The sequence below is a fragment of the Drosophila albomicans genome, chromosome 2L (assembly GCF_009650485.2).
Source record: "Drosophila albomicans strain 15112-1751.03 chromosome 2L, ASM965048v2, whole genome shotgun sequence".
Classification (NCBI taxonomy): domain Eukaryota; kingdom Metazoa; phylum Arthropoda; class Insecta; order Diptera; family Drosophilidae; genus Drosophila; species Drosophila albomicans.
Genome location: NC_047628.2, coordinates 9413384 through 9425114, shown reverse-complemented (window position 1 = coordinate 9425114; position 11731 = coordinate 9413384). Strand labels below are relative to the sequence as shown.

The 11731-nt window shown below is 34.0% G+C and overlaps 4 protein-coding genes across 4 annotated transcripts; 2 read left to right on the top strand and 2 right to left on the bottom strand.

The window, feature by feature from the left end:
* Positions 1 to 2620: 2620 nt before the first annotated feature.
* LOC117564469 (uncharacterized) lies at positions 2621 to 5459 on the bottom strand. The gene is made up of 6 exons (XM_034243266.2): positions 5378 to 5459; positions 4773 to 5271; positions 4574 to 4712; positions 4424 to 4509; positions 3132 to 3285; positions 2621 to 3069 (listed from the first exon to the last, which is right to left on the bottom strand). The coding sequence occupies exons 2-6, from the start codon at positions 4845 to 4847 to the stop codon at positions 2621 to 2623; spliced, it is 903 nt and encodes a 300-aa protein (XP_034099157.2). The 5' UTR covers positions 4848 to 5271; positions 5378 to 5459.
* LOC117563724 (uncharacterized) lies at positions 5201 to 6618 on the top strand. The gene is given in 6 exon segments (XM_034242186.2): positions 5201 to 5218; positions 5220 to 5276; positions 5692 to 5833; positions 5898 to 5983; positions 6037 to 6190; positions 6249 to 6618. Coding segments are annotated over 6 exon segments (804 nt in total). The 3' UTR covers positions 6596 to 6618.
* A 674-nt stretch (positions 6619 to 7292) lies between these two features.
* On the top strand, positions 7293 to 8720 carry LOC117564326 (beta-1,4-glucuronyltransferase 1-like). Its single transcript, XM_034243032.2, has 4 exons — positions 7293 to 7630; positions 7691 to 8107; positions 8165 to 8456; positions 8505 to 8720. Exons 1-4 carry the CDS (start codon positions 7353 to 7355, stop codon positions 8694 to 8696), a joined length of 1179 nt encoding a protein of 392 aa, XP_034098923.2. The 5' UTR covers positions 7293 to 7352; the 3' UTR covers positions 8697 to 8720.
* A 693-nt stretch (positions 8721 to 9413) lies between these two features.
* On the bottom strand, positions 9414 to 10072 carry LOC117564738 (uncharacterized). Its single transcript, XM_034243626.2, has 2 exons — positions 9959 to 10072; positions 9414 to 9907 (listed from the first exon to the last, which is right to left on the bottom strand). Exons 1-2 carry the CDS (start codon positions 9980 to 9982, stop codon positions 9479 to 9481), a joined length of 453 nt encoding a protein of 150 aa, XP_034099517.1. The 5' UTR covers positions 9983 to 10072; the 3' UTR covers positions 9414 to 9478.
* Positions 10073 to 11731: the final 1659 nt, after the last annotated feature.

Here is an 11731-nt window from a genome sequence, read left to right as displayed (position 1 = left end):
AATTCTCTTATTTCAGAATTGATTTTTTTCATCTGCTAAGTAAGTTTTAGTTGTCAGTTTCATTACTTAAAATTTGTTTCTGTATTATACAGCTTTGACCTAATATTATAGAATTATAAATTTAAAGCTTTTCACTCCCTCATTTTTAACTATTTCAAATATCAAAATTCATTGAAATCATACATATGTATGATGTATGTATTCAAATTAATATGATTTTAATTATATGGTTGCCAATCATTGTCTAATTACATTTCATGCCTGCATTTGTTCAACCATTTCATATGTTGCCAATCAACTTTCCTGACAATTTAACTAGAATTGAATGCCTTTAAAAGTAATTTCAATTCTTCCAGAACAATAAATCTAATGTCATCGCACCTTAAATGAAATGTAAGCTGAAGTAATAACTTGAAATTTATATGCGATGACTTTAAACTTGTTAAATCTATTCGAAGTATGCACACACACGCACATTGAATTAAAATTCAGACTTGAACTTAATAAACTCCTCCTACACCTACGCCTCCGACACTTGCATGCATACACAGTATTTTTGGGCCATCCACTTCACACTACTGTCAGGTGTCTTACACTTGACTTCAGCGTGCCCAAGTAGAATATACACACAGAACATACGAGTACTATATCCGAACATCTCCATTGCCATCCACTTGTTGGCTCAAAGAGTGTGCGTCACAGTTCGCCACTTGCCAACGCCGACGACGTCGATGTTGCCAAGGCTCGACTCGTTTTTTGGCAACCTAATCCGCTGCTAAGCACCCGACAGATAATCAACGACACGTAGAGCTCTTACGTGTATCCTATCTATGTCCAACAACAAGAACAACAATAAACAAGAAAGAAAAAGTAAACGCTTACAAACTGACGATGCTATGCACTAATGCTTTTTGATTGCAGTGATTACGTTATACGATATGGTTATTGAATTCGTCTAGTGCTGCAAAGTGTCTTAATAACTATAAATAAATAAAATGGCAATGCATTTAATTATTTCATTAAGAAGTCAATTCGGTTTTATTTTAAATTCCATTATGCATAACAAATTGAATTATAAAATCTCCTTGAGAGCCACAAACACAATACAATTATGCGTTGGCCTAGTTTCGAATTCCCTAATGATTGACCAACTAACCGACCGACTGATTGTGTTTTATTTTTGGTCAAAAAGTTTTAATTAAATTATTGCACAAGTTGGCAGCACTGCAACTGTCAACATAGCGTCCAAATCTCTCTTGAGACGAAGTATGTGAATCAAATGCACTGGGGAAAATGGCGAATGTATTCAGACATTGAAATTGACTGTATAGTCTGGCTATCTCTCCCTCTCTCTCTCTCTCTCTCACTCACTCTTTCGCTCTCTATCTGTCTCTATTCCGCATCATTGCACCCGTCGCCAAGTGGCCGGGACAATTGTTAGACACTTTGATTTTTCCTTTGGCATCTCACAATAGTCCAGAAAGTTTCCTCTTCCCAGTTGCTTTTTATCTGAACGCTGTGCATTTGACTGCAAAGGCAAAAAGGCAAAAAGCATTTGCAAGTCTTCCCCCCGCCAGCTCCCCTCTAGCAGCCAGAGTATGCAAAGTGTGCAGCGTGTTGTCGAGTCGACGCTTGACAATCCCAGACAGTTGCATAATCTGTACTGCCGTTTATGCAAAGTGCTCCCGAAAAAAATAAGTCCACCAGGAAATAAGGAATGGGCAAATATCTAGGGATGTCTACGGATAATGTTAAGAGGTGTCCACAGTTGTTAAGCATTTTTTATCTTTCTCTCTTTCTCTCTTTCCCTCTCTCTCTCTTTCTCTGTTGCTATACAGCACAAAAGAGAAATCGAACTTTTATTGAATAACTTGAAAGTTCTTTATACTTTTATTATATTCACCGCAGTATTCAGAATTTTTACGACTCCTTTCTACTGCTTGCCGAATGGCCAATAAATGGTCAACAAAATTGGTAACTTGTTTATCTTTTGCTGCTACAATTGGACTTAAGTTTTACTTATTTTCATATTTATTGAACTTCAATCACGATTTAACAGCGGACACAAATTGCATCAGCAAACTACAAGTTTTATTTTTGACAAGCGAAGTTTCAAACAAAATACTGGTAAAATATAATAAATCACAATACTTAACTAATTATACTCACTACCCATCATTTAAAAAAATATCAATATATCAAATATATGTAGACTTCGGGTTGCTTTAGTGTTTTTGGGGTATATTTTTGGTATATTTGTAGAATATGTTTTTATGTTATTAAAGATGAGTAGCTAATATTGAAAAGATTCCTTCCTTACGTTATTTGATTGAGTTTTTGCCTCTGTACTTTTTATTATAAAAAAAAATTCGAATTCATATTATTTGAAACACACAGAGTATTCATAAGTTAGGTATATAGTACATAATTTCAATTATTAAAAAATATTTTACATTTATATTTAGAACAAGATTATAAAATTCTCAGTATTTAGTTTAATGTACTTAATAAAATGTATAAATTGATTATCCGTTGTTAAGATTGTATTGATTAACAAATTCATTTATAATGTTCTTCAGCTGTAATTGCAATTATTCAAAATACCATAATGATTTTTATTCTAATTCCATCGATAGTGTTGGGCCTCAGCATATCGCCGATTTAGAGCATTTTTGCGCTCAGCATTGCCAGCAGCTCCTTTCAGCAATTCACCATGTTGCCAATTGCGGAGGACAGCTGAGTCCTGAAGCTGATCATCCCTATCAAGAGCCTGCTGTTGCCACCATTTCAACCCGATGGCTGGCGTCTGCACAGGAATCACGGAAATAACCTGAGGCTGACGACTTGGCCAGAGGCCCAATTTAGCCAAACGCTTCTGCTCATCGATATCCGTATCCTCGGGCAGTCCCATGCGAAGCTGTTGGATGCTTCCATTGCTGCCATGCGAACGCTTTAGGGGAATCGGATGAAAGGGGTCTTCGCCATAGAGTTGACGATATTTGGCGCTTCTAACCAGTTTTATGATTTGGAACATGGCAATGCAAGTAACGCAGTTATAACCAGCAAAAACTACAACACAAATTATGGAGTAGCTGTTTATAATAGTTAAATTATTTCATTTCATTACTTACGACAATAGAAGCTGCCAACCAGAGTGAGCACAATCAGCAGTCCCAAATTGATCTGCTTCTTGAGCATAATCATTAGCACAATGTGTCCAATAGTGATTCCCAGAAAGTAGATGAACTCAAATAAAGCCAAGGGAATAACCATCCATTTATGCAGCTTTTAATTATAAGAATATGCGTAGATAATGACATTTGCTTTTATATATTTTAGTTAACAGTAAATACGCAAGTAAATTTATCAAGAATTTTAAATTGAAATGGTTACAATTTAGTTATTCAATTGATTAGCTACACGCCAATAAAAACAAGTAAAAAGCTTTAGTTGTTGATTGTGAGATGCCTTCTATTCATCTTCCATAAAAGCAAAATATTGCCACATTATTCTTAAAATATACCAAACAATGTTATAAAGTATACTAAACTATACTATATATATATTTGATATATCGATATACTATTACATTCGGATCGGAGATGACTTCTTCTGAGTAGCGGGAATAAGAACAGTGAAAAGTGGAAGTAGTCATAAAAATATTAAATACATTTTTAACTGATAAAAAATCGATATTTTATTAAAATTAAGTAATTTAAAGCAGCGTAATGCAAAAATGCAAAGTTTGTAGACACATTACAATAATAAATAAAATGTAACAAAGGAATATTTAATCATTGATTTCTATAGTATTTAATGACAAAAAGTGAAATTATTACAACAATATACCAATAAAAATAACTATAAATTGACTCTGTTAAACGGTCTAATCTAAAATGTATTACCTATTTTATTTCTACAGTTCTTGAAGCGTTGCAGGCTTCAGAATATAATTATAATATAATGAAGCGAGCATAAATATCGTCTTATTAAGAGCCACAAATAAGTTTAGATAATTTAATATAAAGATTAGTCTATCATATAATGCTATAAATATAATCATTAAATAATTTAAATGCATAGGTATAAAACGTTTTAACCAAAAAGGTAACAGTTACTAAGCTTAAAGTTTTGCACACTTTTAAACACAATTATAAGTTTATTATACACATAAATAATTACTGTAGGGATTAGTGTTATGTTATTACACATACATAAACATATATAAAGTAGATAAAAATTGCTATGCTTCATGTGCTGCAAACTTTTCAACGTAATTATAAAGAACTCTGTCGAGTACCACAATATATTATGAAATAAAAGTAGGGGAAGAAATAAAAAAACTTTATAAAAATATGTGCTAATCGGAATGTGAAGTATTATACAGACAGCAGACTATTACAGCTAAGCTTAAAGAACAAACCCTTATAGCACCGTAGATACCCAAAAGAGCTGTGGCTATGTGGGCGTAGCACATGCACTGCAAGAAAACTAAAACATTGTCGGGTGCTGGAAGAGACAGTAAGTCGAATCATCAGTTCTGTGTGGAGGAGTGTGCTATGAATATACTCACAATGATGTACCCAATGAATAGCTTTTCGCACCGAATTGCTGTTCTTGTACTGTGAGTCATTCTCCAACAAATCGATGAGGCCATCGAATATATTCACTCCATGTATAAAGAATATAACGCTCAATGTAATATTCATGATCTATGAAATGCAATAGTAATAAATAAGTACATGTATATATAGGAAATTTCCGATACACACAATGCTTAAAGCGGCGACCAACATAACGCCCAAGCGAACTGAACAATAGCACAAATAACTTTCCATAAACAACATATTTAATGCTCGATTATTTTAATCGCCTGGCATAACTCAAAAGAATAAACTATCTGGTTCGGCAGGACCCACGACGACAACTAAACTCAGTTGAATGTCAAACACGACAACAACAAACGATTGTCGCACACACGGACGAAAGGGGGGAAAAGTGATGAAGTGCGGCTAAATGACAAAAACTTGTTTCAATGATATCTCCATCTGCGTTTCATACTCTGCTCTGATTTTCGTCATATGTTGTCATAATGCAACGTAAATGGCCAACATTATTCATTCGCCAGCTGAATGTCATGGAGCTCGCAACGCCAACAAAGTCCTGCGGTCTGCCAGGATTCTTCAGTTAAACGGTGAACATGGTTCTGATGGAATCCTTATTTCTTTTGTGCTTCGGTTCGACTTGGCGTTCTTGTTATCAGTGCATTTGCTTTGGTTGGATTATTAAAATAATTTAAGATATTTCAAGAAATTCATTAAAAAATGTTGTGTAAATTTTAATTTAACATCTGTGAAAAAATCTAAATATTTTTTACTTTGTTTTTTAATAAAGTTATTAGGAAATTGAATTATACCAGTTAATTTTAGGCCAAACAAACTTTATTCATTTTAGTTCAGTTTAGAAATTTATAGTGGCACAATTTGACAATTGCAATAAAAGTTGTAAGAGGATGCTTTGCTATGTTTACAAAAATATTATTTCTAAAAAAAAATTAAATTAATTAATTACGGTCTTATAAGTAAAACCTTCATTGTTATAAGGATAAATAATTTAGCGATGCGCTACCTATTATCTCGAATTATATGCTAAATAATATTTTACAACTAATTTTGTTAATTTTTTTTACAGCTTAAGAGCGTGATGATCATCTATATAGTATCAACAAACGGCCTGAGATTTATGCTAAATGTTATTTCATACTTTGAAATCAACGCGAGCTATAGAGCCAGTTACTATTTAGTCAGGGATACAATCTACTGGCTAGAGCAATGTAAATACATTGCTATAAAAAGAAATATATACTTGGCAAATAATATCAAATATGTATTTTACAGATCCTCAGGCAGTTTCTGTATTTCTTCAATTATACAGCATTGGTCACGTTATGTCCTGCGCCTTCGCAGCTTATGGCGCCTATATGGTATTTAATTTATTTAAACATTTTTTCATGGTATTAATTTTACGGCATTTCAGATCAAACAGCGATTTGTTATACCTCTAGCTGTATTTGAATTTATTTATATTGTGGAAACTGCTACGCTTTTTACATTGTTTCTAAGAATCCTTCGGCATTTTCTAAGCATAACTCACTTGACTCTGTTAACAATCACAGCTACTTTTTATTGTAGTAAGTTACATGCTATTTAAATTACTAAAAGTATTTAATACTAAAACTGTTTTTACAGTGCTGGTGGCATATGATTTTTTGGCCATCGTCGCCTTTGAGCAAATTGTTAGACTGGTGAAGAGCAAGCGATATCAGGAAATTTACGGCACAGATCCTTTAAATCCCATAATAACACCTAAGCAAAAGATATTTATCAGCACAGAAGAACAAAATTTGGACCATCCCATAATTGTCTATGTGATGCCATTCAAATGGTGGCAAATGGAGGCTTTGGATCGTAAAAGCTTTAAGGAAACTCCACAAGCAGATGACAGCCATAAGTATTTTCAAAGTCAAGAGCTTGTGCCTGAGATAATGCTTCATAATGCGACAAACATAAGAAAGAACCAGAAGTATAAATATTAATGTCGATATTGAATCGATATCAAGTTTTAGGCTATAAAAGAGTCAAATTAATGCGCTGTACTCAATGGGCAATTCAAATAAATGTCAATATATACAAAATGTACAAATAATAAATAAGTTCATAGCATTAATTTTTTAGTATATACGGCGCCATCTAGCGTTCACTAGATTCACTAATATGAAAAGCTCTGCTTTGGCAAGGCTTTCGCAGTTTAGTGGCGCCATCTAGCGTTTTAGGTGCACTAGTGCGCGAAAGCTCCCCGCCTAAACTTATTTTAGAAGAGTTTTCGCAATTTACAAGCAACGGTTTGAACCCCAAAACATTTGGCCGATTTTGAATTTCAAACATCGGAATCAGCGCATGTCTATGCAAACAACATAGAACATCAGTATCTAGAGCTATGATTTCTAGGAAATCTATTGAATTGCAATGATACTTTCATATATTTTCTATAGACAATAAGCTATAATTTATTAGTGATGTTATTGGCTGTAGATATTTCACATAGATATTTTTATAAGACAAAAATGGGTGCATTGCGGATTCTAGGTCAAATATTACCCATAAGATGTCGTTCACTGATTTCAATGATCGAAATTTGAAATTAACAAATCTTCTAGGGCTCAAATCGCTACTATAAGCTCCTAATAATGCTCTTCTTGGTAAATTTATAAGCCAAAGAAAATAACTGTCAATTGTAGTAGGCTTAAATACAAACTTCTTTATTGCAATATATGTACACAACATTACTTAGTAATGTCGCCATTTTTAGGCAAAATTGCGTTAGTTTTATGTGCAGTGTCATTCATTGGTTCACTTTTGCTCATACTGTATAACATTCACTCACTGAAGGAGGATTGGGAGTGGCAAAACGATGACGCTGAATCACATGGAATAGTGCGACAGCATGGTGATTATTGGGTCTGGCATGATTATATTCGCAGACACGATAATGTGAAGGACAATGAGAGCATCACACTTACCACTCACGGCACCTTCATGGATCTGGGCATGATGCCCACGCTGCTGGAGAGGTAAAAGTAACTACTTCTATGTTATATTTCAAGAAAAAAATTCTTCAATTTACCTTACAGGTGGCAAGCGCCTATCAGCCTTTCAATCTTTGCCAGTGGGTCAGACTTTGTCATGACTATTCGTTCTCTAAGACATCTTATTGGCTGTCAGAAGCAAGGCAATCTTATTCATCACTTTGTTAGCATTCATCTGGTCTTTCACAGTCAGCATATACCAAAGAACATGGCTCGCTTCAAAATATCACCTTATGTATGTGCGAAACATGCGCCTTTTGAAAAGATGCGTCATGATTTGACATATTGGCATAAGACTGGATTGATCTATCCAGTTAATCTGATGCGAAATGTGGCTCGTTATAATTCCGAGACTTTTTATATAATGGCGCTAGACTTACAACTTTTGCCACCTCCAAACTTTGTAAAGAGTTTTCTGAGCTTTGTACGAAGCACAACTGAAGTACAAGAACCATTTAGAAGGTATTCATTCTAGTTTAATATACATTAGTTTTTACATTAAATATTCCTTTTTATTAGCGTATATTGCTTGCCAACATTTCCCCACAAACCTCATGCTCCCATAGCTCAATCCAAGGTTCAATTAAAGGAGATTCTACAGGAATATAACATTAGCAGTCCCATCTATAATAACATTGAAATGCAAAACCAATGGCTGGCTTCTAAAAACTCTTTAAATGTATTCACTATATTTCATAGTTCAACCAAAATGAACATGTGTGTTGGTTATGTGAGCATTAACGAATTGGAACCGCTCTACGACGAGCGATGCGACATGGAATCTATATATGATGGGGGTTTCATTTTAAAGGTTTGTAAATATAATAAAAATGTGACTAAAATAATGTAACTTCACCAGGGCAAAGTACTCATGGATCTGAAATATACTTTCCTTATATTGAATGAAGCTTTTTTGATTCGTCATGCTTTCGACAGTTGGAGGTCCATAAAACTAGCAAAGTTTACTCGAAAGAGTACTTTAAAAATGTCGCTAAATTGGCATAAATTCTATAATAATTTTGTGAACTTGGAACCTCAAGGCAATTTATAAAAATGAATTCGTAAATCTGGAAAAGTCAAGCCGAAATATTTAATTGTAATTGACTTACATAAATTCTCCAATAATTTTTAGCTTCAGCCTCAACTTCGACCGCATTTTTTATATACATAGGCTGCAACAAATAATCGTGCCCTCTAACAATAACAAAAATAATTTATATTCAAAAATATGATATTATATTTGATAAGATAGTAACAAAAGAGAGAAATTCTAAAATTATCTTTATTCTTTACATTTAGATTTTCAACGCGCTTACATTACGATAATCATTTTGTCTGTGCTGTAAGAAAAGAACCCTATGAAATAATAAAATTATAATTATAAACTTTATGCAAAATAAAGCACAACGAGAAATTAAGCCGCAATGGAAAGCAATAATTGCAGACTAAGCATTCTGAAGACGCATCACATTGCAGAGTTTCTTCGAAGAATCCAAAAAAAAACACCTCTGGGGCAATGGCAATCCCTTGTGAAAACCCGAGCTTCGCCTTTGAAGGATTAGAAGCTTTCCAATATGGTACAAAAAGTGGATGTCAATTTTACTTAACCACAATTCGCGGGAAGAGTTTGTAGTTTAACTGTAATCAACCCGATACAAATTTACTTTTTTCATGCATTTTGGTATGTAAAGCGAAAAAAAATGTTTGTTTATGAATTTATTATTTGTATTATTTATTAATTACATATCTAAATTTGTGAACTGGTTTCTGGCAGGCAGCACTTGTAACTTTCCTTGTTTTTGTTTATATTTTATTTGAAACCAATATTTAATTCTAATTCAGATGGCAAATAATCGATTCGTCAGTCACAGTTGTAACGCATATGTTGGAACTGGAGGCGTCGCAAAAGCGACCGTCGGGACAGGTTCCATTTGTAGTCGAAGGCGTTGTTGCCCCATAGCAGAGGGAAAATGTGGTGAGAGAGGTGCAAGCAAACACATAATTGGAGTTGCATAGGCCACAACTGTCAGTATCACCACAGCTAGCTGGAGTTTCGGAGCGTTGAAAGCAAATATTCGGTTGTTGGGAGCAGACCAAGCCATCGGGGCACGTAAAAGTCTGATCAGTATTCGGCGTGGAGCTACCAAAACACAAATGAAATGATGTTTCGTTGATGCATGCCGCATCATTCAGAGGCTGACATTCGTTGCATACGCTGTTCACCAGACACAGTTGACATCCCAATGCAGCTAGCACTGCAAGCTTTAGAATCGAAATTAGTATAATAACAATAAAAATATGAAGAATACTTACCACATAAAATGAGAAATTCGACATCTTCGCACAGAAACATAAAACTGAATGAAGCTAGTTTCAGCGCGATTTTATATGAAATCTTTAGTAGCCAAAACATTCACCTTGGCACACTTATCTTTAGAGTAATTAAATGTACTTATCTTAATCCCGAAATTAGTTCTTGGAAAAGTAACAAATAAAAACGTTTTAATGAAGAGTGCTCGACTGAATGATACTTTAATAAAAATTTTAATTCATATTATTAGTTCTATATTTTAGTCGTTTGAAAAAGACTTAACTAACGGTATGCCTCTAGTCATACTAACATATTTGTCTGCTAAACACCTTGACATAGTCATTTTTCAACTAATGGTCCTTATCTTAATCCCTCAGTTCACAACATAGATCACAACAAGATATTTTATAAGAAACCACATATAAGTTAAAATATTTCATTTTTATCAATCCCAAAGCAAATAACGACGGACTAAGTAAAACTCTCATTCTTAGTTAGAATTGAGTACTTTCGACAGGAATATTATCACTTAATTATTATACTGTTATTTTTGGGTACTTAATAAACAATTTGATAAGATATGTCACAAAGAGCGAATTATTGCAGTTTATGATCGCAAGAAGTATGACATTGAAAATTAATAGCCCACTTGATCTAAGTAATACGTACAGAAACGTGGAGTTTGGTTTCTTAGTTTCTGAAATCCATTTACCTACATACTATGTAAATGGACGAACGAACGGACAAAGAAACGTTGACGTTGCGTTGCAAAGCATTGCTCAATTCAAGAAAGTACTTGACGGACATTTTCTTATAGGCATCCTTGGCAAACCTTCTGGGAACAGTTGAAATTTAATTAGTTTTAATTAAATTAAACCTAAATAATACAGAACGAGCGACGAATTCAAATCGCGTTATTTTTTAGGCCTTGTCTTTGGATCTCAGTATCCGAAGGATTCTCATTAAGCTCCCACTTCATTGATAAGAAACAAGTAAGAAAGCTACAGTCGAGTGTGCTCGACTGTGAGATACCCGCTACCCATTTTGAATAAAAGCATTATATTTTGCGGTATTATTCTCAAAACATACCAATTATACTACAAAAATACTAAAAATATATTTTGGGGTATTATTATAAAAAATATACCAAATATACTAAAAATATACCAAATGGTATATTTGGTATATCGATATAGTACCGCATTCAAAATATACCATAGACGGCACAATATACCAGATTGTCGGCCAAAGCAAATTAGACCCCTAGTAAGTAGGCGTTTTGCCCATACAAATGTATTTCTTTAATAACTTCGACAATTTTTATCTGATCGCAACCAAATTTTCAGGAATCATAACTACTATAGTAGTTATTATATATACCAAAATTCTACCTTTACAACTACGCTTGTTATTCGATTTTTTTGATTTGCGGGGGCGGAAGTGGGCGTGGCAAAAATTTGAAACAAACTTGATCTGCGTGCAAACATAACAAATGCTGTCGAAAAAAAATTATAGCTCTATCTCTTATAGTCTCTGAGATCTAGGTGTTCATACGGACGGACGGACAGACACACAGACGGACAGACGGACATGGCTAGATCGTCTCGGCTGTTGACGCTGATCAAGAATATATATACTTTATAGGGTCGGAGATGCCTCCTTCTACCTGTTACATACATTTCCTGCCGGCACAAAGTTATAATACCCTTCTACCTTATGGGTAGCGGGTATAAAAATTGAAACTGCTTTTGTCAGGATCATATTGTATTTGTATT

Coding starts and splice junctions, on each gene's coding strand:
- LOC117564326 (XM_034243032.2), top strand. CDS start 7,353: ATGTCGCCATTTTTAGGCAAAATTGCGTTAGTTTTATGTGCAGTGTCA. Junction 8,108..8,164: donor GTACAAGAACCATTTAGAAG/GTATTCATTCTA, acceptor CCTTTTTATTAG/CGTATATTGCTTGCCAACAT. Junction 8,457..8,504: donor ATGGGGGTTTCATTTTAAAG/GTTTGTAAATAT, acceptor TAACTTCACCAG/GGCAAAGTACTCATGGATCT.
- LOC117564738 (XM_034243626.2), bottom strand. CDS start 9,982: ATGTCGAATTTCTCATTTTATGTG. Junction 9,908..9,958: donor CGAATTTCTCATTTTATGTG/GTAAGTATTCTT, acceptor TCGATTCTAAAG/CTTGCAGTGCTAGCTGCATT.
- LOC117564469 (XM_034243266.2), bottom strand. CDS start 4,847: ATGTTGTTTATGGAAAGTTATTTGTGCTATTGTTCAGTTCGCTTGGGC. Junction 4,713..4,772: donor TGGTCGCCGCTTTAAGCATT/GTGTGTATCGGA, acceptor TGCATTTCATAG/ATCATGAATATTACATTGAG. Junction 3,286..4,423: donor GTATCTACGGTGCTATAAGG/GTTTGTTCTTTA, acceptor TATAATTAAAAG/CTGCATAAATGGATGGTTAT.